At 40.7% G+C, this 26,591-nt stretch overlaps 2 protein-coding genes across 16 annotated transcripts in view; one reads left to right on the top strand and one right to left on the bottom strand.

Moving 5' to 3' along the window:
- The window catches only part of CRBN (cereblon), a 31,542-nt gene extending 25,488 nt beyond the window's left edge, over positions 1–6,054 (top strand). For 4 of the 8 annotated variants that reach the window (XM_036868116.1, XM_036868112.1, XM_036868118.1 and 1 more), the window contains 3 exons: positions 384–448; positions 1,228–1,359; positions 2,872–4,251. In XM_036868116.1, the coding sequence (XP_036724011.1) occupies positions 384–448; positions 1,228–1,359; positions 2,872–3,052 (378 nt within the window). In that variant the 3' untranslated portion in view covers positions 3,053–4,251. Of the gene's footprint in view, positions 1–383; positions 449–1,227; positions 1,360–2,871; positions 4,510–5,929 lie in introns of those variants that run through there. The other 4 variants (XM_036868114.1, XM_036868113.1, XM_036868117.1 and 1 more) reach the window with 4 other exon arrangements.
- On the bottom strand, positions 439–22,415 carry TRNT1 (tRNA nucleotidyl transferase 1). Of its 8 annotated transcripts, XR_005021760.1 has the most exons (10): positions 22,351–22,368; positions 21,072–21,246; positions 15,555–15,748; positions 12,621–12,759; positions 8,626–8,752; positions 7,165–7,358; positions 6,266–6,519; positions 5,782–6,071; positions 4,672–4,849; positions 439–1,394 (listed from the first exon to the last, which is right to left on the bottom strand). XR_005021760.1 is itself a non-coding variant. In XM_036868127.1 (9 exons), the coding sequence occupies exons 2-8, from the start codon at positions 21,217–21,219 to the stop codon at positions 5,823–5,825; spliced, it is 1,305 nt and encodes a 434-aa protein (XP_036724022.1). In that variant the 5' UTR covers positions 21,220–21,246; positions 21,560–21,726; the 3' UTR covers positions 4,175–4,849; positions 5,782–5,822. The 8 variants fall into 8 exon arrangements, 7 of the variants coding, with proteins under 7 accessions (XP_036724022.1, XP_036724016.1, XP_036724020.1 ...); XM_036868127.1 differs by lacking the exons at positions 439–1,394; positions 22,351–22,368 and adding an exon at positions 21,560–21,726 and having other exon boundaries at positions 4,175–4,849; XM_036868121.1 differs by lacking the exons at positions 439–1,394; positions 4,672–4,849 and having other exon boundaries at positions 5,319–6,071; positions 22,351–22,415.
- Between the last annotated feature and the right edge of the window lie 4,176 nt (positions 22,416–26,591).

The raw sequence follows: 26,591 nt of genomic DNA, 5'->3' as shown, positions 1-26,591 counted from the left end.
TGGTTGGCATTAAAAATATTTTAAAGGATTATTTATTTTATATATTTCATTTGGGATCATAAGACAGAAACTTGAATTGTTTTGCATTCCTCAGATATAATAACCTTTATGTGATCTTCATTCAGACTTTGAACACTTGATTTCTACATGAACCATGTATGGTTTTATATATATATATATATATATATATATCAGTCACTATTTCTCTATCCTAGAAGGTCATTAGTTTTGTGAGTGAATGTGTGTTAGATCTATCTCAGATTGTGTTTTTCTTGTTCCATCTTTAAAACTATGTTGTTGAATGGCTGGAAGGAAAATATGATAATCAGAGGGACAACACCTTGGGAGCATTTTCCCACTAATTTTCTCTTAAATTTTTTTAGTGTACGTCTCTTTGCTGTAAACAATGTCAAGAAACAGAAATAACAACCAAAAATGAAATATTCAGGTGAGATCTTTATTACATTTTTAGTATAGATCTGAATACGTTTTTCCAACTGCCATAACAGAATTACAGGCAAGACCGTATTTCGGTTCTCCATATATTTCCCTCCATTAAATTACAAATACTCAGCAAATGAAATAGGGGGGAATTAACTCCATGTTGGCCAGAACAACAGTGGGGGGTATGTAAGGGATTTTTCATAGGTAATGAGCATGGTGAAGTAAAACAGCTGAGCAGTTCTCTCCTCCCCCACCCCCACCTCCTTGTTGAAAATCTGTCAATTAGAGGATATCTTCTTAGTGCCTACCTACCATGATATTTCACTCAAATATCAGTTTCGCCACATAGCGTCAAAGATAAAGGAGGACATGCTTCTGAACATGTACTGATGCTTTTCTGACAAAAAGTCATTATAAATCAAGAAGGGAAGAACTGCTGTTTGCAGAGTACTCAGATGCCCAAGAATGACCAAGTGGAAACTTGTCATTGGCCTTCCCCTCTCAGGCTCCTTTAGGGGAAGTTGAGTCCATATATTTTACAATGTCTATCTTGAGGAAGATTTTAAAAACTAGCAGTATTTTTTCCTTTTTGTCATCATGGAAAAACATTTAGACCAAATAAAACTAGGCTGACTGCCAACCTCTTATTATTATTAGTTTTAACTAAAAGGTTAAAAACTATAGCTCTTAGAACCTTGTTTCTTGGTGAACTTTTAAAATATGTTATTTCCACCCCACCCCGTTTTGACTTGACTTATCCTCTGTGCTGATTCTCTGTTTTAGTTTATCCTTATGTGGGCCGATGGCAGCTTATGTGAATCCTCACGGATACGTGCATGAGACGCTTACCGTGTATAAGGCTTGCAACTTGAATCTGATCGGCCGGCCTTCTACAGAGCACAGCTGGTTTCCTGGGTAATGTGGTGGTGGTCACTTTTTTTTGGTTTTGCCTTAATTGGGAAGAAAAACCCAGAGTCCTAAGCAGAGCTGCTAGAATTATAATCAGAAACAGACAATGAAGTGAATAATTCTATTTAAATGTTCATTTCATGAACGGCTAGAAAAGGCTCTTCTTGCACAGTCTCACTGAATGTAACGTTAGGGAGAAAGAAGGTGGCAACTGCACTTCTCCTCAGATTAACTATACACTTAATCCACAATCCACACTCATTTTCCTGTCAGCTCAATCTGAAAATCAACTGTTGTATGACCCCCTTAAACAACGTGGATTTGAACTGCTTGCATCCACTTAGACGCAGATATGTTTCACTAGTAAAAATACTACAGTACTGCGTGGTCTGCAGTTGGTTGCAGAGGAACCGCAGGTATGAGGGCCAACTGTAAATTATAGGCGGATTTAACCCCTGTGTTGATCGAGGGTCCACTGTGTATCTGTTACCATATTCTGTAAAGTGTTAAACTAAACTAAACTAGAGAATGTTACCCAAGCAGTGATAGACACCAAACACACAGAAACCATGCTTGCTTTTCTTCTAGTTTGCATGTTTTTTTTTTTTTTTTTGCTTTAGCCCAGTGCCCTTCAGGGTATGACTGTGGGACCAACAGCACCACCTGTTAGATTCCTTGAGCCATATTATCTTCAAGACCCCCTATTATCTGTCCAAATACTGGCTCAGCCTTTTTATTTTGAAACAGGCAAACTGAGTAGGGATTAGTGCTTATACTTACTCTTCTGGACCTAGAACCATATCACTTGCATTGTCCAGTCTTATTTGATATCCTTCTTAAGGACTAAAACTAGAATTAACGTGTTAACATAACATAACATAATACTAAATGGGGGCTATAGCCAGGGGAAAAAGTACCATTACATGGTTTGGGCTTTTGGTTTGTTTGGGTTTTCTTTCTGTAATGCCATGGCTTGTATTTTTGGATGAATTACCTGACAAATCATTCTCATTTTAGAAGAGTAGTCCTGAAATCTTTCTTACGTGAGAAAAACACTCACCTCCCCCATCCCCAGTTGTAACTCACACAAAAGTGTGTATTTCTACTGGTGGTTGCTGTTTTCTAACTTGAGTGCAATACAAAACAAAGAAAATGCAGATGCAATTTAGAATGTGGTCCTGGCAACCAGCAACTTGTATAAAAACATCTGTATTAATAAGATTATTCTTTTTTTCTTTCTTGGCATTGGAGAAAAAAAATTTAAGCACAGCTTAAGAGCACAATCAAGTAACATATATATAGAGACTGACGCATTACCATGCTGAACCATTGAACTAGAAAATCTTTTTGTGAGGTTTGTTTCAGGAAACTGTTAAATCCAAACTCAAGAGTATTCCTTCTTCCCCATCCTTAGAATTTGGCTCTAAGATCTGTCTTCCTAACAGGTTTATATGGTTGGTTGATTGATTGATAGGCTGGGATACACAGCCTCAGCTGATACTTTCCTTAATTTTATAGGTTCGCCTGGACCATTGCCCAGTGCAGGATCTGTGCAAGCCATATTGGATGGAAATTTACAGCCACCAAAAAAGACATGTTACCTCAAAAATTCTGGGGTTTGACTCGATCTGCTCTGCTGCCCACGATCCCAGACACTGAAGATGACATAAGCCCAGACAAAATAATACTCTGCTTATAAACGAATACGGTAGGGATAAGGTTCCTTAGCAAAATCAGTATTCTAACATCAGGTCTGCTTTGGAAATTACTGCTTTTGATGCATACCTAAGTAAAAAGTGACATTACATGGAAGGTTGCAGTTTCTTAGTCAAACAAACAACAACAGTATTTGAAGATTAGACTAAAATACACTATTGAAGAGGATGAAAAGCAGTCTAGAATACTTGGTTTCGGGAGTTACCTACTTTAGGAGCTTGGTGCTCTTATTCTGTGGGATCTGATAGGACATGAAGACATCTGTGAAACTGGTGAGAGTATTTCCTGCACAAAACATACCTGAAATTCCTATAAATTCTTATAACGTGAGGGTTCCTCATTTGATCCTGATACATGGAACAGAATGGCACGTTTCTATCAATGCTCAAAACAGCAGAAGTTTCCAAAAGCTAGGGTGCCAAGCACTAGTACTGTTCCTTTTTGAAAGAGGCAAGGCAGTGTGTATTATTTTAAAAGGGCTTTGTTCTTTCTGATTTTCTTTAATACTTTCAAAATTTACAAATCAGTATCTCAGAGAAACTAAAGTACACAGTTTGAGCCCCAAAATAAAAGTTCTCCTTTCCTAACATGTTTGTTTGTTAGTGAAAATAGTATTTTGTGTGTTTGGTTATTCTGTTCCAAAGTTTCATTTGAACCTAGACTACTGTGGAACACAGATGTTAAAACACGTCCCCTTCCTACAAGTGAGATGTGCTAATGTATTTTATAGGCTATTTTGTTCAATGTAAACTAAAGAAACTCTGTAAGTAAACTGTAAGAGCAAAACTAAATTAAACATGTTCTTTGTTTAAATAATGTAAAATATCTACTCATAAGCAGATAATCTAGGTGTAAGAAATAATTCTTAAGATAAAGTTCTAGACAGACTGATTGATTTGCCACCTACCTCTTTGCTTATACATTCAAGGGGTTTATTGGATCCTTTTACAATTGCGTAATTTTGATGTTCCTTCACTGCTTTACATAATTCATTGGGAAAAGTTCACCTAATCAGGTACGATGGATGTGGCCAAAAACGGACTGTTAAATTTCTCATGTTTGAATTTGTCAATATTTTCTTTTTCCAAACATGCAATGGTTTTGACTGCCTAGCCTGGAATCCGCAACTGAGTATAAGGTTGCACATTTATGTAAAAAGAGAGTAAATGAAAAGCAACTCAAGGACGCTGTCGGTTTTTTAGCATGTGCCCCTTCTGTATTCAATATGCCTAACCTTTACTTTGTTACAACTAATAATAACCTTGGGCTTTTAATGACTCTACTATTTGTTCATATAGTCAGTCTTACACTGCACTAAAACGTCCTCTAAACCAGGTGTAGTGAGGGAACATTTTGCCCCCTGAAGAGTGTAATCTCAGAATGTTCTATATTAATTATTTACTGACCCTTGCAAATAGAATTTCCTGGTATATAAAAACACGCATATACTATTTTAAAAAGTCTCTTTATACGTGGTGAAGCCAGACCTCAACTAGCTAAATCTGCATACTTCCTACGTAGCACAGCAGTGTTGGTTCCAAATGTATCTTGATATACTTACATATTTCAGTGGGTTATTTTATAAGACGTTTAATTACTGACCTGTGTGCAGTCGTTTCTGAGGCTCCCTTTCTTGCAACATAGCCCCTGTTTGTACACTGAGTGTTTGTCTGTCACACTTCCTCTTAGCGGGGCTTTAACAGAAATATGCTTTTCAAAATTGTTTTATCAAGGTCCAAAATTGCTATTTGCCAGTAGCGCACAAAGATGCTATGAGTGGCTACACAGAAAGGAAAATTATAAAATGTCAGAATAAATAATACTTGTGTGTGATACACCTCTTCACCCACTGCAGGCATCTGGCCTCAGATCTTTAAAGAGCAAAAGGCCATAACCCTTATTTTACTTTAAAGTGACAGGAGTACTGTCACTATGTATATATGGCACCTGTTTGTTATATATATATATATATATATACACACATATATAGATACCCACATTTATCTTCCAATTCCAAAGGAAATGTTTATTAAAATAACGGGCTCAAGACTAGCCCTCAAGCTAATCTTTCCCGGCTTAGCAGGAAGTTACAGAAATCGTTCATTATGGCAGAGAAAAGTATCAACTACATACTAAACTGCAGCTCCCTAGAACAAGTCAAGTCAAGTCCTGGGTGTAGGAATGACGGCCACGTGGGACACATCTGATCTTCACGTTTTATATACGATACTTTATGCAAATTTGTCAGCTATTTTCAAGCACAGGTTTATTCTGGAATTCAGATAAAAACTAACACTTATCATACACAATCGCTGTAGAAAATTAAACCAGGTATTTCAATTGCAAATACTAAGAAACATCTTTTTCAAAACAGTTATTACCACGTGTTAGGATTAATCTTAGTACTGCCCTGTGCAAAAACAAACCAAAAAACCCACTTTTTAAAAAAAACCTAGACAGATTAAGCGAAGCCAACTCTTTTTTTTCCTCAGTAGGAACTATTCCAAAAGAATTACAAGGTTCAGTGATATAAATCAGATTAAGAGGACGTAGACTTTCCTTTAGTGCCTGAAATATAATTGTATTTCACAAAATAAGACCTTTATTCTTCTGAAGAAATCCTCTAAGCTGGCTTTTATTCCAGTCTCTTAAATCTCACTATTCCAGTCTCTTAAATCTCACTAAGGGCGGAGGGGAAAAAACTAGTCTTACCAAAACGTTTCTGCTTTTTTCGTAGCCAGCTCTCATCAATTTTAGGTCTTCTTTATGTAACTTAGCAGTTCATCTTTTTCCATTTGGTAACCACTTTTCTTCCACTGTTCTCTCAACTGCTGTAAGAGAGCCCCAATTTCTTTTCCAGAAGAAATGCCCACTTTTCTGATGTCATGGCCACTTACAGGAAATGGAGGAATGGACCACTGCTGCATCTCCTTCAGAAGACCGTGCTCTCCTTGGTACTTGAGGAGTTCACACACACGAGCAGTTGCATCAGATTCTCTAGACTTAAGGGCCAAAATCAAACATTACCACACTTGCTAATGATCTTATCCTAAAATTTAAATAAATGCTCAATGTGAAATTTTTCATTTAAAATAAAAGAAATTCACATAATACTTTGTGGGTCTTAGTATTAATAAATTTGTTCCACAGTTAGCAAAGATGATTTATATTCTGACCAAGCCTAGAACATACTTACATCTATAATGAAGTCTTGATAGGGTTTCAAAGGTTCTGAACTATCTGTTGCTTTAATTAAATCTTTCCTGTTTTTAACTATAAATAAACCGAGATTCTTCTCTTCTTTTGAAATCTTCAACCTCAGATCCAATTTTGTGACATCATCCTGTACTTTGAACAGTGAGGTCAAGAGAGTCATTGGCTTTGGGGAAAAACCTTCAACATTTTTACTGACTTTGTTAAATTCTTCTAAACTTGCATTAGCAGGTAAGCCTGTAGGGACAAAAGCATTTTTCACCCATTTTGAGAGAGGATACATTTAATAAAATAAATTCCCATCTTAAGCAAACCCTGTTTCCGTTTGCAGAAATGCCCTGGCACCAGGGCTCACTAGGGGTCCAGTCTGCTGCTCCATGTTACAGAGGAACCACTGCTACACTGCTGCTGTCCTCTCCCACGTCGCAAACACCGGCTGTTGCTTCTGAATATTAATTTTAATACCTACTGAACTATTTCCATGTATAAGTCAGGTCTTCTCCGTGCTTTACGTGTATTAAACTCCCGGAAGCTCTCAGCCCTTCCATTAGACAGATGCCATCACTTTCATACCCCTCTGTTAGATTCAGAAACTAACACGTAAGGAAATAACGCAAGTCACAAAGCTGATAAGTGGCAAAGCCTCACTGAAACCCAGGAGGGACTGACTGCAGAGGCCACTTTGTTCCACCACAATGTGCTCTCTCTGTGCTGCCCCCTACCTGTAAAAAACTGTCCTACTCCTGGCCTCAAAGTTTATTACCATCTTTTAAAATACTCCATTTTTCCTTTTAGAATTGGTAAACGTTTTTTTCTTATGAAATTTTTAAACCAGACGTGTTTCATGGCCAAAAAGGCAAACATTTTTTAAGTTGGACTCACCTATGTAAGGAGCCACATCAAGGTCATAGATGAGGTGAATCAAATGATGTACGTGGTTACTAGTAAGAATTTTTTTCAGTTCCACCCAAATCCTCTCTCCTGATATTCCAGCCAAGCCTTTTGCATTTTCTGCAATTGCTTCCAAAGTCTCAGGATCGTGGTCACCAGGTGTATCTACAATTTTCCCATAAAACCTACAAAGCAAAAGTCTCAGAGTGTACTACCTCTATGCTGGTGTTTCACCAGAAAAATCTGCTTTTCATTTTACCAGTACTATTGCAGACATCTATTTAATCAGAAACAACAGCGAAGTAGTTAGGTCTAGGAGGGACCTTAACAATCATCTGGTCAGTTCACCTTCTCTCTTTTCTCACATGAGAAAACCTGAGGTCCAATAAAGTGTACGTAACCTTCTTAAAGTCAGCAGGAACCAGACCCCCTCCTCACTGCACTTTCACATCACTGACCGAAACGTTAGAATGGCCAGCAAAAGAGGTCTCTGAATTGGTACTGACGGTGGATGCATAAACCAGAGCAGTCTTGTCCAGGCACTAAAACAAGACTTGAAATGCCATGCTGGAGGAGTCTTAACCCCTCAAAGATTGCCTGTCTGTACACATCAATACTTTTAATTAAGAGCTTCAAATAAAACAAATCTCGCTGCAGACAAGGGAGTGTTGCATCATGGGCTCTCAGAACTGGAAGCATTAAAGTATACCTGTTTTTACCACTCATATCTTCAAAATTCAGTTCATTAGTGATCTAAATTAAATGACTAAATGGCTATGGCTGTGCCTCAGTCTGTGTCCTATTATTTGTAAAGAGAGACGGTTTGCAAACACTGAAGTCTAAAGGGATAGCATTTATTGACAAAATAGGTAGACTCTGTCAAAGAATATTCTGAGAGTGATCCCAACCAGTGAAAAATTAATATTAGTAGACATAAATTAGCCAGTTACAATAGTTTTTTTTAAATGTTAGAGTTCAGAGTTGAAAAAGCATTGCTACCCACAAAACCATCCAAATGCATTTCATACCTTCCCAATTCTTCGGACAGATTTCCCATGACCACCTAAAACGCTAAGCCATGTGAAGGCATGCTTTCACTCACTACTCTGTTCAACGCACCTAGCACAAGGGTTGGCTTGTGATAAGCCCTCAAATATCTGTGTAATGAATGACTGGTGCAGAAAATATTCAATCAAAAAGAAAAAAGACCTTTTTAAAGCTGAATTATTTAAAAGATCATCACAGAAAGGAGCAAGTAACTGTTTTGGACAACGAAAAGATGCAGTATCTAAGTATCATCTCATGAGCCACAGTATCCTGTCTCTTGGAGACAGACATTTGGGATGTCACCATTGTGTACACTAACCTGCTGTGCATTTCACATGATCAGAATTGTGCTCTGGTAATAGTATTCAAAACTGTATCATTAATGTAATTTATAGAAATCCTTACCTGAAATATCTTAAAATTCGAAGATAATCTTCTTGTATCCTCTGTTTAGCTTGTCCAACAAATCTAACTTTCTTATTTTTTAAATCTTCATAACCATTAAAGTAGTCAAATAAAGTACCATCGAAACCTATTCATTAGAAAAGAGGGAAGAAAAATCACTAAGAACTGGAAAACAATGGCACATATACAATGGAATATTACTCAGCCATAAAAAAGAATGAAATCTTGCCATTTGTGACAACATGGATGGATCTCGAGGGCATTATGCTAAGTGAAATAAACCAGACAGAGAAAGACAAATACCATATGACCTCATTTTTATATAGAATCTTAAAAAAACAAGCTGACAGATAGAGAACAGACTGGCGGTTGCCCGAGGCTGAGGCCAGGGGCCGGTGCAGTGGGTGAAGAGAGTCAAGAGGTACAAACTCCTAGCTATAAAGTAAATAAGTCCTGAGGAGGTAATGCACGGCATGGTGACTACAGTTAACAATACTGTATTACATATAAGATACTAGACCTTAAAAGTTCTCATCACAAGGGGAATAAAATTCTGCAACTATGTATGGTGTCACATGTTAACTAGACTTTTTGTGGTGATCATTTCTTAATATATACAAGTAGCAAATCATATTGTATACTTAAACTAAGGTTGTATTTCAATTACTACCTCAATTCAAAAAATTAAAAGGAACTGAGAAAAAATCTGGAAAACTCAAGAAAATTAGCTAAAATCTATCACAAACAGTAAAAACTAAGCAAAGTGAAGAGTTACAAGGTTGAAATAGACACATGAATAGCATTCATCTATATCCAGTATCTAATGGAATAAAAAGCTGCATTTACACCAGCAATTAAAAGACAATACACTCAATAAACTAAATAAGACCTATGCCAGTATGAAGTGGGCTGAGACAACGTCAAACAAGCTGATTTTCAAGTGAATAATGGAAAATAAACAAGAACTACCAAAATAATCCGGAAAAAATACATAGTAGTAAAAACTGTCTGGAGAAATTAAGTACTAAAAGTAATAAATAATAAACCACAGGAAAAAATTTTATAATCCTGAAATAGGGACGACCTTTCAAAATATAATTACCAAGAAAAAAACAACAAAACACAATACCAGAGCCTTCAAAGAAATTAATAAATCCAACTACATAAAACATCAGATATGCCTGCATAGCAAAAAACATCACAATGCAAAGCATTAGACAGATGACATACTGGGAAAAACACATTTCGGTCTGTATCATAAAGACAAATGACTAATTTCGATAATCTACAAAAAGCTCTTAAATAGAAAAAGACCACATAAATGGAAAAATGAGCTAAAAATATATACAGGAAATACAAAAAGCCTCTTTAAAAATGAAGATTTTCAACCTTAGTCATAAGAAATGCAAGTTTATGAGATACTGTCTTCCAGATTTGTATCAGCTTGGCAAGGATCCAAGTCTTATTGCACTGTCAGCAAGAGGACGGTAAATCTGATGGTGACACTTCACCAAGCAGCCTTTTAAACTTTGTGAATTTTGAACCATGTGAACCTAATATCCATTCAAAATGTTGTAAACCAATTTCTACCACAATATGCTCTCTCACATGTTGAACAAAATGAAAAAACCTAACAAAACAATTTTAATATAAAGCACATAAAACCTCAGGTATGAGTAAAGTGATCAATTCATCCCAGTTATCCCAGGACTTTCCTGATTTTAAAACTGGAAATCGCATGTCAGGAATTAGCTCAGTCCTAGGCAAACTGAGACAGATGGTCACCCTGAGAACTAAGAAGGAAAAAGAGAAACACTTTGAGCAAAGACACAGGTACCATTCAACCACCCAAACTGGGAGCTCTGTGAGCCTAAGAGAGACTTCACCTCGTGGCATCATAGAAAGGAAGCACTGCCACTACTACAAAAGATAACCACTTGTCATTTTAATTCTCTTGAACCTGAATGCTCTTTGATTATCCCAAAGGCAACAACACTGGTAAACTCAGGCTTAATTAACACTTGCCAAGCTCTTTTGGCTGACAGGGCATTTTGACACTTAGAGCCAATTTATAAGGCTCCAGATTCAAAAAGATATAACAGGAAATGAAAATAAACAAACTACATAAAGAGACAAAGATAACGATTACAAAGTAGAACATAAATGTGGTATATATCTGTCTCTTCATGTTACTTCTCTTAATGAAGAGACTCTTAACTCCCTGGGGAATGTGGAAATAATAAGATCTTTTTCAGTAAAGAGAAGATCAAATTTGGAAGAAAAAAACATAGTGTGACAAAACGGAAAATAAGGGTTTGAAAAGCAAAGTCACCCTCACCCCCAGAACCAGGAATGCTTTATCTGATAAGGCTTGAAAAAAGTCTGGATGGGAAAATGGGCTAAAGGTAAGGATTACTGAGTATACACAGGCGTGTACTTTGTTTTGCTCTGAATACCCTTTTAAAAAACATGATGAATAAAAATGAGAAATAAAGCTGTGTTGCCGAGCATAATGTGGTGGTTAAGGATGCGACCTCTGGAGCCAGGCTGCTTCAGCTGGAATCCTAATTCTCCAATTTACCAGCTGCGGGACTTGGAGCAAATTATCGTGAGTTAAATACCAGGAACTACTCATAGGGTTGGTGGGAAGATTAAATTTATGTGATGGGCTTAGAACATTTGGCTGGCACGTTATGAGGGTTCAGCAAATGTTAGAAAACAGTAGTACCAATAAGAACAGCTTTTATTTTTATAAAATAGTCTCTTGAAAAAGGCTATTAGTTTCTCTCTTTTAGTTATGTGTGCGTATGAGAAGCTAGTTGTAAGGTTTTTCATACACTGCAGTAGTTGGAGCAGTTTAAATAAAAACGACGTAAGAAGAAATTAACACCTGGAGTTCCACCCCCTAATGGAGAGAAAACATGCCTCCAGCTGGGCTGCCTTTGGTCATAAATCACCCAGGCTTCGGAAACCAATCAAGGCTCTCCACGACTTGAGCTCAAGTACTTAACATCTCTGAGTCTGTTTCCTCATCTGTCGAATGAGTTTAATACCCACTTTACGGAATTTTTCTGAGAATTAAATGAGCCAAAGTGTATCAGGTGAGCACTGATGCGCCTTGAACCGAGTAGGTGCTGTAGAAATGTGATTTGGCATTAATGTAATTAGCGAGAGACCCCATCTGGGCCTACAGCCCCCTTCCCCATCCCACGAAGTGGATCCCATTGCTTCATCCTTTCACAGTTACCGTGCCCCAAAGTCGGTTACGAAGAGTGGACGCTCCATCTCTCTTTTCTAATCCAGAGATTTAAACCTGAAGAGCTTGTCTAAAATTTAAAGGACAAAAAATAATGCTTCAATCGTGCACCAAAACACTAACGTAATTCACATCTACTCCCATTATGATTCCCACTCCTTTCATGAACAAGTTAAGCTGAGATGATAAACAGGTTCCCTCTCACACGCCAACTCTGACGGAGCACAGACAGTTCCTGAAACGCGACGCTACAGAAGACGGTGAAGCGGCGCTCGGCACACGGAGCGACGGGCAGCGGAAGAGGTGACGTCACCGACCAAGTGCACCACCGGCTCCGGCAGAGAGGAGAGGGTGGAGTGTGCGTACAGCAACGACAGGGGAGAAGGGGCACGGCGTGTGTGTGTCCGTGTGCGCGTTTCTGACCCGAAACCTAACATTTTTAGATGCGATTCATAAGGTGCCAGGCACTGTGCCAGGGATTCGCCATGACCAGCTCCTTTAATCCTCACAACAACCCTGCAAAGGAAGCTAATATCACCTTCCTCATTTTACAGCGAGAGAATGATGGAGTCCGAGGAACCCAGGGATCTTGGCTCCAGGGTCATCTTTAACCAACAGGCCGTCTCTTAGAAGAAACTAATGCAACCCCTCAAGCTGGGGAACATTTCCAGGATGCAGGTTTCACTCAAAATGAAGGCATTCGGATTGACTGAATTAAAACATTATCTACATATATTACCTAAAAACATAGAATTTATAGTGAGATCTCTGCGTTCAGCATCTTTCTGCCAGTCAGTTGTGAATTCGACCTCAGCATGTCTTCCATCAGTGGCAACGTCAATCCGTAATGTAGTAATTTCAAAATTTTCTTCATGAAGCTGGAAGTAAATATATGTTTTTTTAAAATTCGTTTTTAGTATCACTGGATGAATTGAAAAAAACATGTTAGTCCTGACAGGTATCTTCTTTCTTTTTACAGTCAACTAGTGCACATATACCTTGAGACAGGAAGACACCCACAGTATTCAAAGATAGATCCAAAGAATAATTTTTAAGAAATAATAAACCCATCTTAATTAAAAAAGATGAGTCTGACATACAAAAATGGCATGTCTGACAAAGCATGTGGCAGAAGGGAAGAGCCCTTAAAAATAGTATATTCTGGTTCTTCAATTTCAAACCAGGCTACTCTTTGAAATATTTTTTAACAGCTCCAGTTTGCAAAGAGCTGAATATCAATTTACAGAATATACACCACTGAGCAAACGACTGACAGAGGAAGAAATACAGGTACCACATCCTGCAGCTCCTTTACTGGTAATCATCAATGAGGTTAAAATACAGTGCCACATGTATCTTGGGAAGAGAGATTACCTCCAGCTGGGAAAAGTTGGGTAGCCTCATGTTAGAGGGACATGTGGTCTTAGCCTTGAAAAATAAGTAGGATATGTACATGCAGATGTGGGAAGAAGAACATTCAGATGAAGAGAAAAGATGACCAAAGGCACAATGGAGAGGAAGAGGGATACGTGTAAGAGAAAGCACACTGGACAAATAGCATATCAGCATGTAGGGGAAGACAGCAAAGGGTGCTACATGCCAAGCAGGAGTTTGGAATCTCTTCATTAGGAACTGAAAGTCATTAATGATCCGTAAAAGTCTGTTCTAGAATTTCTCTCAACCTCATACATATTCTTCTCTACAAACAAACTAGTTCTCACTACAGAATTTCAGAATCAGGAATTTGAGGCACAAGTTATCCCAAAGAAAAGGGTATGAAATATGAAGACTGTTGAAAATCCGTGTAAGAAACAATTAGACCTCCAGAGTGCCTCCCTCACCCAAGCAGAGAAACAGAGATTAACCAGAAAGGCTGACCCCAAAATAATCAGAACTTGGGGCACCAGACACATGACCATGGGAGTGATGCACCACAATGAAAATAACATGAAGAAAAACCAACATGACCCCTATCCCTTTCCCCACTTGGTTTTCAAAATGCTAACAAGCAGGCTTATTCTAACCTGGGTAACACTGGAGGATTCCTCTGACGTCTCCTAATGAAAAGTCCTCCTGATATTGACAGTGGTGGTCCCATAACTAACTGGCTGACGCTTCCCACACAGAACTACAGTAAAGTGCTCAGGTCATTCTGCACACACTAGATCACCCAAACATAAAGAGAGACCGAAAAATACCCACACCGAAGGAAAGCCAACAGCAAAGACAGAACAAGCTCAGAGGAAATAAAGACATTGTCGAAGTACCTATAATTGATGCCCTAAGGGAAATAAGAGAAGATACTGCATCTGAAACAAGAACAGGAAGCTTTCAAAAATACTGTAAGAAAGACCTCTTGAAAATTCAGAAGACAGCAAAAGTTGCCAATACAATAGGAAAATTGGATGATCAAGTTAAGGCAATCTCAGAGAAAGTAAAATAAAACAAATGAGAATATAAAATAAGAGACAAAAGATAAAACTAGGAGATCAGTCCCCGTGGTCCAACGTCCAACATCACGGGATTTGTCAAAGGGAAAGACATTTAACAAAGGGGATGACATCAGGAGGGGAACACAAGGGGGCTCTAAGTGCCCTACACAATGAATGAAAAAATAAGTCCGAGCCAAGGCACGTCATCTTGAAATTAAAAACACCAGAGATAAAGAGATCAGAAAGGCTTCCAAGAGGGGGAAAAAATAATAATAATCAGGTGTCAAACAAAGGAGAGATCTGAATGAGCTCAGACTTCTCAGTGGCAGCACGGGAAGGCAGAGAAACAAAGCCTTTACATTTCTGCCTGAAAATAATTCCCAGCCTTGAATTCCGCAGCCAACCAAACTATCAGATCAGTGTGAAGGTAAAATAAAAACATTTCACACATGTAAAGCTCTCTCAGGTTACCAAAATGAGGGCATAATCCAGGAAAGACTACCACGGGATCAGGAACCAGGAGGTCTGATAAGTAAGAGGCCAAGGAAGCTCCCAAGATCTGGTGCGGGGAAACGCCAGGATGAGAGTGGGGAGCCGGCCTAGGATGCACAGATGGGAGAAGACAGACTGCAGCGGGTGAGCTGGCTCCAGAAACAGGGACTGAAACTTGACGTGGTGAAAGCCACCGGGAGGAACTGCACAGCACAGGATGAATGAATGAGCAGCACCCGAGAGCTGTGTCACAGAACTACGCCGTTAACTGCAGGGAAAACCCAAAGCACGGAACACGAGGAATGCAGTCGAGACACACTGCACGCTCCAGCCACAAACAACAGTTACGCACTTATTTAACCAAAAATTATGGCACATATGTACTGAGACGATGAGGGAAGGAGCATCGTATGTGCTTGCTGTTGAGGAGGGTGTGATAAGAAGGCCCAATCATCTTCCCTGCAGGACCTCAATGAGCAACATCTTAAGACTGGAAATTAAAAACGAAAATGAAACACTGGAGCGTAGAAAGGTCTTTTTTAGAAATGTGGAGGGAAAAAGTAACTACTATAAAAATAAAAGGGCCTTCAACAAAGGAGGATGCAGGATTTAATAGGGGGTAGAGGAGACTGACTTTTTTTTTTAACTAGGCTTTTTGTTATTTGCTTTTTAAAAACTAGAAATGATCTATAACAATTCTTTAACTTACCAAAAAAGGCAATGCAGTTCCTGTCAAACTTTTCACTCACCCTGGCAGTGATCGTCCCGTGCTTTTCTCCTTTGTTGTTGATCATACGAACGCCGACCGACTGAAACAGCTCCTTCATTTGAGCAGGGGTAGCAGTGGTAGCAAAATCCACATCCTGTGGCTTTACTCCACTTAATAAATCCCTCACTGCTCCTCCTGCTATTCTTAACTCATGATTTTCTTTGATGAATAATTCTGAGGTGAAAAAGAACGTTTTCTGTTTCAGTGTGTTTCTTTTAAGCACAGAAGTACAAGTTTTCCCATCTACTTGGGATAGCAGAGATTATTGAACTCAGCCTTTTTACATAAAAATTAGGAGAACAAGGCCCACAGCAACGAAGCGACCTGCCTACAGCGGAATGCCTCTAACAACCATGAGAAGCAGGGAATGTGCAGAATTTCTTTTAGGTTAATTCGGAAGATCATTTAGAATTCCACAGTGCTTCAAGGTCATCAATGTAAATGTGAATTACTACTAAAAAGTAAAGTGAATAATTCCGCTTTCTCTCTCCGGGTTTATGTGCATACTTCAGAAATGTGCAGTGTTCTTGCACATATTTCTCTCTGTGTATTATGCTGAGACAACATATTCATGCAGGAAGCCGTCAAACATTAGTCTATCACACCACACACGATAAACGTTATAGCTGAGAACCCTTCAAGAAACAACCGACATCTGATGTTTGAAACCAGCTCAGAGCTCTTCTATGGAGAAGCCATATGACACTGGGGCCACCGTGAGGACCTGAGTCCAGGACACCCAAAGCAGGCAGAGGACAAGGCCGAGTCCACCACAACCACCCATGTGACTCAGGGACACCACAGGGACCCAGTGAGCATGACGTCCAGGACCCGGCCTGACACCACCACCACACAAGCCTTGGTGTTGCTGTGAGCTGGACATGCACATGAGGCCCAGGTGTCCTCCTGTGAACGTCACCGTGGCAGAGGACATCCACAGCAGACAAGGCCACGCTGCGACCAGGATCAAGACAACCTGTCATCATGTCTGAACACAGATGAGACACAAACACTGTCCAGACAGCACCCTGTAACAGTTCATACGTGTGATACTCCTAGTTCCCAGTCAGCGTTAGCCTCACACTGTGTTCCCACCTTCCAGGTAAGAATTATTAAGACAATCACAGGTTAACCCCTGCTTCCTGACACCACCTGATGCACAGCAAAGCCCCGCTTCTTCCACTTGCCCCCAAAACACGTGATTCAAGCTCAAATCCTACAAGACGTCCTTTCTACAGCCCTGTTACGCAGAGGCCCCAAGGTGCCCCAAGGTTCCGCATGGTCAGGGCGCCCCGCCTCGGCGAGGGGTGCTCCTGCTGGTCTGCGGCAGGAGGGCGCTGACCCGAGCGTTTGGCTAAGCGCGTCAGAGCTCTAGCCGCACTGACCACAGCGCAAAGCGCCACCCTCCACCCCCACGCCAGCCTCTGTGCTCTCCGCCATCCTCCTCCCCCACCCGTGCTTCCCAGACCTTCCAGCTGCAGACCTCTGGAGACGCCCTAAAATGATCTGCGAAAAAATAACAATGGTTCCCTCCCTCTACCTTCTTGCCTTAACTAAAGGCTCTCCCACAGGGTTACCACTTCCGTGAGCCCCCTCCCAGAGCAAGTGTGCAAACTCCTTTAACTCCACATTTCCATTCAAGTCCCAATGAGTCCTTAAAATGGGGTCCATGGCCCCTTAAAATAAAATATAAAAATCATCTGTTAGTCCAAAGCTTTTCTGAGACTTAGAGAGGTAAGGTAAACAAGAGTTTCATGAAATAGTACTTACCCTTACTATACATACCATGCAATCTAATCTATTCCATTCTTTATCTCTTTTCCTCTATTTTTCAAGGCTGGTCATGACCACTAAGCTGACTTTATGACCCACTAACCGGTCACACAGTGGGGAACACACACTGACCCAGCTCACCCTTACTCAACTCCTGCAATTCAGTTTAGGAAGTCTCTCCTCGTGGTGGAGTAAAGTGAATTCCACCTAAGCTACGAGAGCAGCCTATCTTTAATTACATGAAAATTACCTGTTTATGTCTTTGTCTCCCCACTTCTCAGGGTAGAAAACCTATCTCACTCAACTTTATACCAAACTGGCTCACGATGGAACTGAAGTGTGACACACAAGCTTAAGAAAAAGAAAGAAAAGGAAAAAAAAAGGGTCGCTGCACTGAAAAGTGTACTTTTTAAAAAGATTTTCTTCCTTCAACTTGAGAGTACATAAGAAACTGTTGGAATGCAAAAAATGGGCAAGTTTTACTTTCATTTGAACCTACTTTAAGAGGATGAAGGTCAAGGCTGAACACAAAGATAACCACTGTTTTGAGATTCTCAAGCTGCCTCTACTAAAATAAAACTGTAAGTTCAAAGTCATCCAGTGTATTAACTACATTACAGAAAAAAATGTTCCAGAACTCGAAGTAATCTATTCATCATTTTGATTAGCCCTATGGAAATGGGTAACTATGTCCAAAAATTCTCACAATTCTAACATTTTGATATAAATGAGAATGGCACATAAAGGCATATGTACGTGCCTGTGTGAAACAGCAGTCACAAAAACTGCAAGAAAGGCATGATTTTATATTGACCCAAAACAGTAAGGATTATCCAGCTTAAAGAGGCTCCTTTTTCCCCTCAGTTACTGACACCTTCAATCTTACAGAAACAAGGACACATTCCACACTCCAACAAACTCTGTAAACTACATGCATACTCAAGTGAACATAACACCTCATACAACTAAAGTTAATGTACACTCAAGCTTAAGACTCATGAAACGCAGGGTCTCATCATTCCAAATGGTCTTAATTTGTGTCAGCTGCCACATCTGATAGCAGGCTATTATTAATCAGTCTGAAGAGCAACCTAAAGACCATGACATTAATTTGTCAGAAAACTTATAATTGTCCTCTATCTTCTAAATTTTATTTTAACTTTCAGTCAAATTCTCATTAACTGCTTCACTTTACAATTGTGAGTTTTGAGTGTTGGAGGCTGTAGGGATGGAGCGCGGGCAGGAAGTGTTAGTAAAAAGACCACTACACAGCACAACCGTTACTACCAGAAAAGAAACTATCTGTTCCTCAGCATTTCTAGGAACTCCCAAACTTCAAGAGTGATCAGCTACTCCAATTGTCCCAAATGTTAATACGACTTGGTGACATCACATACCTAAGCAGCGGACAGCTAACCACGGAGCACCATCTCCCAGCAACCCTGGCTCGTCCACTAACCATGTAACTTATGCAAAAAGCACTAGGTTTGGAACTTCAGTCTCATGTATACAATGAATAAATAATTTTATACGCCACTGGTATTATATGGCTGTCCTTAAGCAAAAGGAAACATAAATTACATGACATAAACTGACATTATAAAACGCTGTATGAGCATAATACACTGTCCTAACCTCCCAAATTCTTGCACGCTGGGAACTAACTTTACAGTTGGCAAAACAGCTATCAGGATTCAAGAACTGGTACCGTATGAAACTGCACAGCATCACCGTGCAACAGCCATCTGTTTTTTCCTTTGTGTGTTTTTGTGCATTGTTTTCATACAGAACATTATATTTTACCAGGATACTCAAGTCTTTAGAAAGTAGCAAAGATCAAATAAAACTAATTAGTTGATTTTCTAACCATTGGGCACTGCACTAAAAGATTCCATTCTTGCCAGTTCCACTATAACCTAGAAAAACGCAATCTTAGAAGATGCCCATGCTCCCATTTGCCAGTCTTTCAAGGACCAGACCATTGGGCAAATACTACCACTCTCTTACCATACTATTCCGTCTCTAACTTCCTTAGGACTTGACCTCTCAAGGTGGAGAAAACTCAGCTCTTGAAGTCAGGGTTAGTAAGCCAAATGCAACTGTTAAAATAAAAAATGTTCAAGGACCTACAGTAATCAATATCCACAGCCTTGTTTCCAAAAGAAAAATGCAGAAGGATCTGAGATAGGCCCCCAAGAGTTAACTCCCTACATCTAATCATTTGGCCCTTACAATGGAAGACGGGAAGAGTGGGAGCTGGGAAAGGCATGTAAAGAAAGAACAAGCTAGAATTCAACTCAAAGTTGGAGCTTCTAGACGTGAGCCACATGAACAGTAGCCACACGTGGTTCTTGAGCACTATGAAATGCGGCGAGTCTGAATCAAGACGGTCGGTACATGCTAAGGACCAGAATTCAAAGATTTACAAGCAAGAGTAGGAATTATCTCACTCATAATTTTTACACAAATTTGACATTAAAATGATGGTATCTTAGATATACTGAATTAAATAAGTTGATGTACTAAAAATCGTTATTAAAATTCATTTCACCCATTTCTCTATTTTTTTAATGCGGTTACCAGAAAAGTTTATGTAGCATATGTGACTCACTTCTGTGGGCCAGTGAGTTTCTAGCATTTTTCACTCTAATTAAAACTCACAGCAAAGCACCTGCTTTAGGCCCTCCACTTCAACACTATGTGAAGAACCTACAAAAATCAACAAGTTCTGTACCATTTACCTCTGACATACACCTAAAAAAATCACCTTATTTCAAGAATAGGAAAGTAGCTTTGTCAATAAGCTAATGCAAGGAAAGTCATTTTAAAGCAATGGTTCCTCCACCTTCTGGTCATGAGAATTAAGAGGGTAGAGTTTTCATCAAAATTTATAAATGCCCATGCTCCCTAGAGATTCCGATTCCAGTTCAGTAGGGCAGGAGTGGGACACCAGCACCTGTATGTTATAAAAAGCTCCCCAGGTGAATCTAATGGACAGCCAGGGTGGCAAACCAACAGCTAAGGTCATGTTTCTACATCCCTACACCTTAATATATTTCTGAAGGCGTGACTAAGATACCATAGGCTTTGAAATGCAGCTGTGTGCACTGCAACAGCAGTAGCTGATACTGAGAACCAACATAAGAAATGACAGAACTGCGGCAAGCAAGATGAAGCTGCTGTAATCCGGCACTTAGCTCAAGTTGTTTCCTGTGTTCCTTCCAGATAAGTTTTGCATGTGCACAAATGGACGTAACTCCCACTTCCTTCTACCTTCAGTTGTTTCACAAAGCACTTATACCTGGGGCGGAAATATAGCTTAGTGGTTACAAGCTGCGTTCTCAAACCAGACTGCACAAGTTCAAAACCCAGCTCTCCAGTTATTAGCTATAAAAACGTTGGAAAAGCATTTCACATTCCTAAGCCTCTGTTTCTTCAACCATAAAACAAGAGAAAAAGTACCTACTCCTTAAGTTAGCAGGCCCAATTCTGTGATGCATATAAAGTACCTGGGGTGACACACAAAAAAGCCATGCATTTTAACTGCAATCATTATTTGCCTCTTCTCATGATTTGGCTATAGTTTTGGATTACCCATGGGAAACCCTGCTTTCATTAGCTTAACAACAACAAAAAACCATGAATGTTGGCTAAAAAACGTTAACCCTCTGCCTCTCCATTTTTACAGGCTTCCAAAGCAAGAAGAGGCATCCTAATCTCTCACCTGTCAGACTCTTCAAGCCTTCTGTGAAAAGTGACTGGAACTCTGGAGATTGCAACTTCATTGTAAACAGAGAGTGCTTCAGAAGGCACAGTCTACTCCAGCTGCAGCTCAGCAACTGCCTGCGCCAGGGATCCAGGCACCTTAGCATCTGGAGAGAAAGTCACCAACCACGCACCTACAAGACAAGCAAGCATGCCCAACGATGAAACTTCCGGGTGAAGGACAACAAAGGGATAGTCCGCGATTTTACTTATCAACAGAGAGAGACATTCATCTCCTGTTCAGAGGAAAAACTGAAAAAAGCGACAATGGGAGGGAGAATTACAGCTGGATCTACGCTTGTCGTTATCTGGTTTTGCACTCATGAAGGACATACTACTGATACTACACCCGCATATTTATTTTACTGTTAGGGTGCTCTTCCGGGAGGTGGTTTAGAGCGTGAGGGGTACAGGGCTGCCGAGAACAGTGGTTCCCTAAAACGTAACTCAAAGACTTGCAGGAATACTTGGTCTCCTCCAGAACAAGGCACGGTCACATACTTGCCCACACGCACCTGAGACTTATGACCCAGGGATATTTCCTAGGCACTGTAAAATAAGGTATTTCCCCATGAGCGGCCCTTGCTGCCCGCTTCCTCGTTCCCCATCCGCCCCTCCCATCACGTCGCCTGAATCCCACCCACCCACATCCCACCCTCCGTCCTCCGTCCTCCCACCCCGCTTTCCACATAAGGTGGGCCTCCGTGAGGCGGCAACAACAGAGCTCAAGTGACCCCTGACGGAAACCACTAGAGAAGAACCATTCCTTTACTTGGAAAGCAGGTTTCAAAGAGCGGCGCTTCCCACCAGGGGGCGAGCTCCCCTCATCCAGACCACTGGGGAGGACAAACACCGCGCTTCCTTCCACCTCCGATTCAACTCAGAAAACCCCGGGGGGGGGGGGGGGACCCAGGTCCTGAAACGGCGTGTCCCGCCCCTCCCACGACAGGTGCTGGACAGAAAAGGGAGACCCTCAGGGGCCCGGCCGCGAGGAAGGGAAAGCGCCCAGGGGAAGCCCGATGAATCAGCCCGCGGTAGGCGAGACGTGGCGGACACGCGGCCCCGCGACCTCAACGTCGGGCTCCGTCCCCTAGTCCGGAAGAGGCCTCTCACCGCCCCCGGCACCCGCCTTCCCCAAGACCGGGCCCGCGCGAGAGCCCTCCGGCATCTCGCGTCGTCGCCGCCGCTCCCCCCCCTCCAGAGGCGCGCACCCGCAGGTACCCCGCGCGCCCGCTCACCGGCCCCGCTGCGCCGTCATCGCCGCGCGCACTTCCCGGCGGCAGGCGAGGGGACGTCACTGACGCGCGCCGGTCGACGGCGAATGGGAAGTCGCAGCAGGGCGTGGGCGGGGCCCGGGCAGGCTCTCCCCGGCCCTCCCACCTCCCCGCGGGAAGCCGCTCGCTGGACTGCGGTTCCCTAGCTCTTCCCAGGGCTGCGCAGCCAGTCGTTGCTCCTGGGGGGGGGGGACCCGAAGGACCAGGGGCTGTACGTTTGTTTTAATTACATCTCACCGCGCCTCTCTCTGGCCCTGAGGTAGTTAGGCGCCCATCTGCACTGCATACCTGTGTGACCTTGGTCGAGTGACACCGGCTTCCTCTGTAAGATGAGACGATCACTAGAACCTCTCTCAGGGGCTTGCCAGGCTTAAATGTCATGTTATTCCCTAGTAAAGAGGAAGTGCTCAGTAAATGTGAACTTGTTATTCTTGCCTGCTCCCCGGTTCGCACTTGACTCATGTTACTATTCTATACCCTAATCTCTGCCCAGAAGTAAGAACACATTTTTTAAAATACACGTACCTCGACAAGACCTAGGCAGAGGGTTCGAGAGACATTCGTTTTAAATCAAAAGCCTCCGGTCCGCTGAAATTACTGGGCATATTTTATTTTCCCATCTGATTTTTGTAACCGTTGGCTTTCACGGTCTGGAGACTTTTGCAGCTGTAGAGTGAAGAACTTGGATTTGATTCAGTGCTTTTGTTTTTCGGAGGGCAGAGAAGAATGAAGAAAGTGGCCAAACAGTGGGAGGACAGCCCTAAATTCTTAACATGGGAAACTTCCAAGAAATTTTCCAATAACCTAAAAAATAACTAAAATCTGCATCGTATAATGTCGTTTTAATATTGTAAGTGTAGTCTTTTTGCTTTAACTTTAATGTCCCTAAAATTGTCCTAGAAAAATTCATATGCTGTGGTATTTCTGTGGCTTCCCTTGATGAGACCTCTTATCTTCAGAGGGGTTAAGTGTTCCATTTTGAGGCACATATGACTAGCCTTCCAAGTTGCCATTCAGAGACAAAGCATTGATTCAATCCAACTTCTTAACACAGTAATGAAAATACATATGTATACGTCTCCTAACTAAGCTGGCCAAGAAAAAAATACAGAGAGCATTTAATGTAAAAGATACCATCAATGGGGACTTCCCTGGTGGCACACTGGATAAGAATCCACCTGCCAATGCAGGAGACGTGAGTTTGAGCCCTGGTCTGGGAAGATCCCATATGCCCACATGCCGCAGAGCAACTAAGCCCATGCACCACAACTGCTGAGCCTGCGCTCTAGAGCCCGTCAGCCACAACTACTGAAGCCCGCGTGCCTAGAGCTCGCGCTCTGCAACAAAACAAGCCACCGCAATGAGAGGCCCACACATGGCAACGAAGAGTAGCCCCCGCTAGCCACAACTAGAGAAAGCCTGCGCACAACAACGAAGACCCAACACAGACAAAAATAAATAAATTAATTAATTAAATTTTAAAAAAAAAGAACCATGCTTACAAGTAAAAAAAAAAAAAAAAAAAAAAAGAGCCCATCACTGAAGACATATGGACATTAACAAGATAATAGGAGACATAGGAGACATTATGGACAATTGTATGCCAACCAATTTGATATTATAGATGAAATGGACAAATTCTTTGAAAAATACAACTTATCAAAACTGAAACAGGATCGAACTTTTAAGTCTGAATAGCCCTTTACTATTAAAGAAATCAAATTTTGTTCAACAAACTTCCCACAAAGATAACTCCAGGCCCAGATAGTTTCAGTGGTCAAATTTATCAACTACTTAAGGGAGAAATAACACCAATTGTGAACAGTTTTTGCTCAGAAAATAGAGGAGGGAACACTCTTTCTCTCATGTGAGGCCAGCATAGCACTGATAACAAAACTGAAATAGATATTACCCAAAAAAGAATTTACAGTTCACCATCCACATGTACACGGAAAGAAATACCTCTAATAAAATCTTAGCAAATTGAATCCAGCCAGGTGGATCAAGTTGGGTTTATTCCAGGAATGCAAGGTGGATTTAACATTTAAAAACCAATCAATGTTACTCACCATATTACAGGCTAAAAAATAAAAACTATATGATCATCCCAATAGATGCAGACAAGATGAAACCTAGCAGGACCTTGTGGGGCTCCTGGGCACAGAAGCCTTTCAAACACTTGCTAATCAGGGAAGGGAGGGGATGCAGAGACAAGGGAGGAGCAATCAAGAAACATTAGTGCAGCCTTGGGGCAGGGTCCTGGTTCTGCCTCAAGCGATACACATAACAATATCTTTGAGCTCTTTTACAGAACTAACCCCCCCCCCCCAACAAATGGAAGATGTTAGCATTTTTCATTGCAGAGAAGCTCATCATGAGACCATATGAGGCCAGATTAAAGGAACAGGAGAAGCTCATTAGGAGATCACCTGAGGCTAGAGTGCAGGCCCTGCACACACCCTGATCCTTATCAGCAACTCCACGCTTGAACCATTGCTGTTAAACTCCTCACCAAATCCTCCCCGGTTGGGACTTAGTTTTTGAAGGGCACAAGCCCGCTGTGTCCCCCTTTGCCTGGCAAAGCAATAAAGCTATTCTTTTCTACTTTACCCAAAACTCTGTCTCTGAGATTTGATTCGGCACCAGTGCACAGAGGCCGAGTTTCCAGCATCAAAAGCACTTAAAATTCAACACACATTCATGATAAAAACTCCAAAAATTAAGAAGACTTCCACAATCTGGCAAAGGGTATCTCTGAAAAATGAGCAGCTAATATCATACTTAATGGTAAAATATTGGCTACTTTCTCCCTAATATCAGGAACAAGAATGCCCATTCTCCATACCTCTTTTCAACATTTTACCACAGTTCAAGCCGTTAACATAAGGCAAGGCAAAGAAATAAAAGATATAACTGAGAAGGAAGCGAAATTGTCTTTGTTTTCAGATGACATAATAATTTACATGGAAATCATAGGAATTGACAGAACTACTAGAACTAGTAAGTGAACTTAGCAAGGTCTTAGGATTCAAGGTTAATAAATAAAAATTATTTGTATTTTTATACAGTAGCAGCAAATAGTTCTAAATTCGAATTTTAAGAGTAGCTAAAGTATATATATATATAGATATATAGTATAATGTAGAAATAAATAGAATAAAAGAAGCTATATGGTTGGTAACCAAGCATAGGTAAAGTAATTCAACATCAGCATGTATTAGGGAAATGCAAATTAAAACCACAGTGAGATGTCATTACATACCTATAGAACATTTTAATCAAAAAGAAACAAACAAAAAAAACCCTGGTAATATCAAGTGCTGATGAGGATGCGGACCACCTGGAACTCTCATACATTGTTGGTGAGAATACAAAGTGCTGCAGTCACTTTGGAAAACAGTTTGATGATTTCTGGTAAAGTTATGTATATACTACCCACCATACAACCCAGCAATCCTGTTCCTAGATATTTACCTGAGAGAAATAAAAACTTATGTTCATACTAAAAAAAATGTATGTGAATGGCTACAGTAGCTTTATCAATAATCATTCAAGCCTGGAAATAAGCCAACTCTCCTCCAACAGATGAATGGGTAAGTAAACTGTGGTCGATCCACACAAAGAAATATTACTCAGCAATACAAAAGAGTTAACTGCTGGTCCACACAACACGTCTAAAACTCCAATCAAGAAAGCCAGACTCAGGAGGCTACACTCAGAATGATTCTACTTATACGACATCCTGTAAAAGGCAAAACTATAGAGGCAGAAAGCAGATCAGTTGTTGCCGGGGACTGGAGACGGAGGGAGGGGTGTACTACAAAGGGGCAGGAGAGGATTTTGGGGGGTGATGGAATGGTTCTATATGTTGGTGATCATGGCAATCACATGACTGTGTGTCTCTGTCAAAACACACAGAAAGGTACACGAAAAAGGGTCAACTTTCCTGTATGTAAGTTATACCTTAATAAACCTGACCAAAATACCGTCTTTCTATATATTAGCAAAAAAACACCTAGAACATGAAGTTTTTTAAAAATATATGTTTAAAGGCTCTCAAGGAATGCTTATTCAAATGGATTCAATTTTTAAAGCACTGACATATAAAAGTAGAACGAAGAACTTGGAGGGTATTAAACTAAAGGGGGAAGAACTCTGTAGATAAAATGCCCCTCAACGCTCCTCCCCAGTGTAGTGAAGCTAAC

This window comes from Balaenoptera musculus, chromosome 11 (assembly GCF_009873245.2).
Source record: "Balaenoptera musculus isolate JJ_BM4_2016_0621 chromosome 11, mBalMus1.pri.v3, whole genome shotgun sequence".
NCBI classification, from domain to species: Eukaryota; Metazoa; Chordata; class Mammalia; order Artiodactyla; family Balaenopteridae; genus Balaenoptera; species Balaenoptera musculus.
This window is presented reverse-complemented; position numbering and strand designations above follow the sequence as displayed.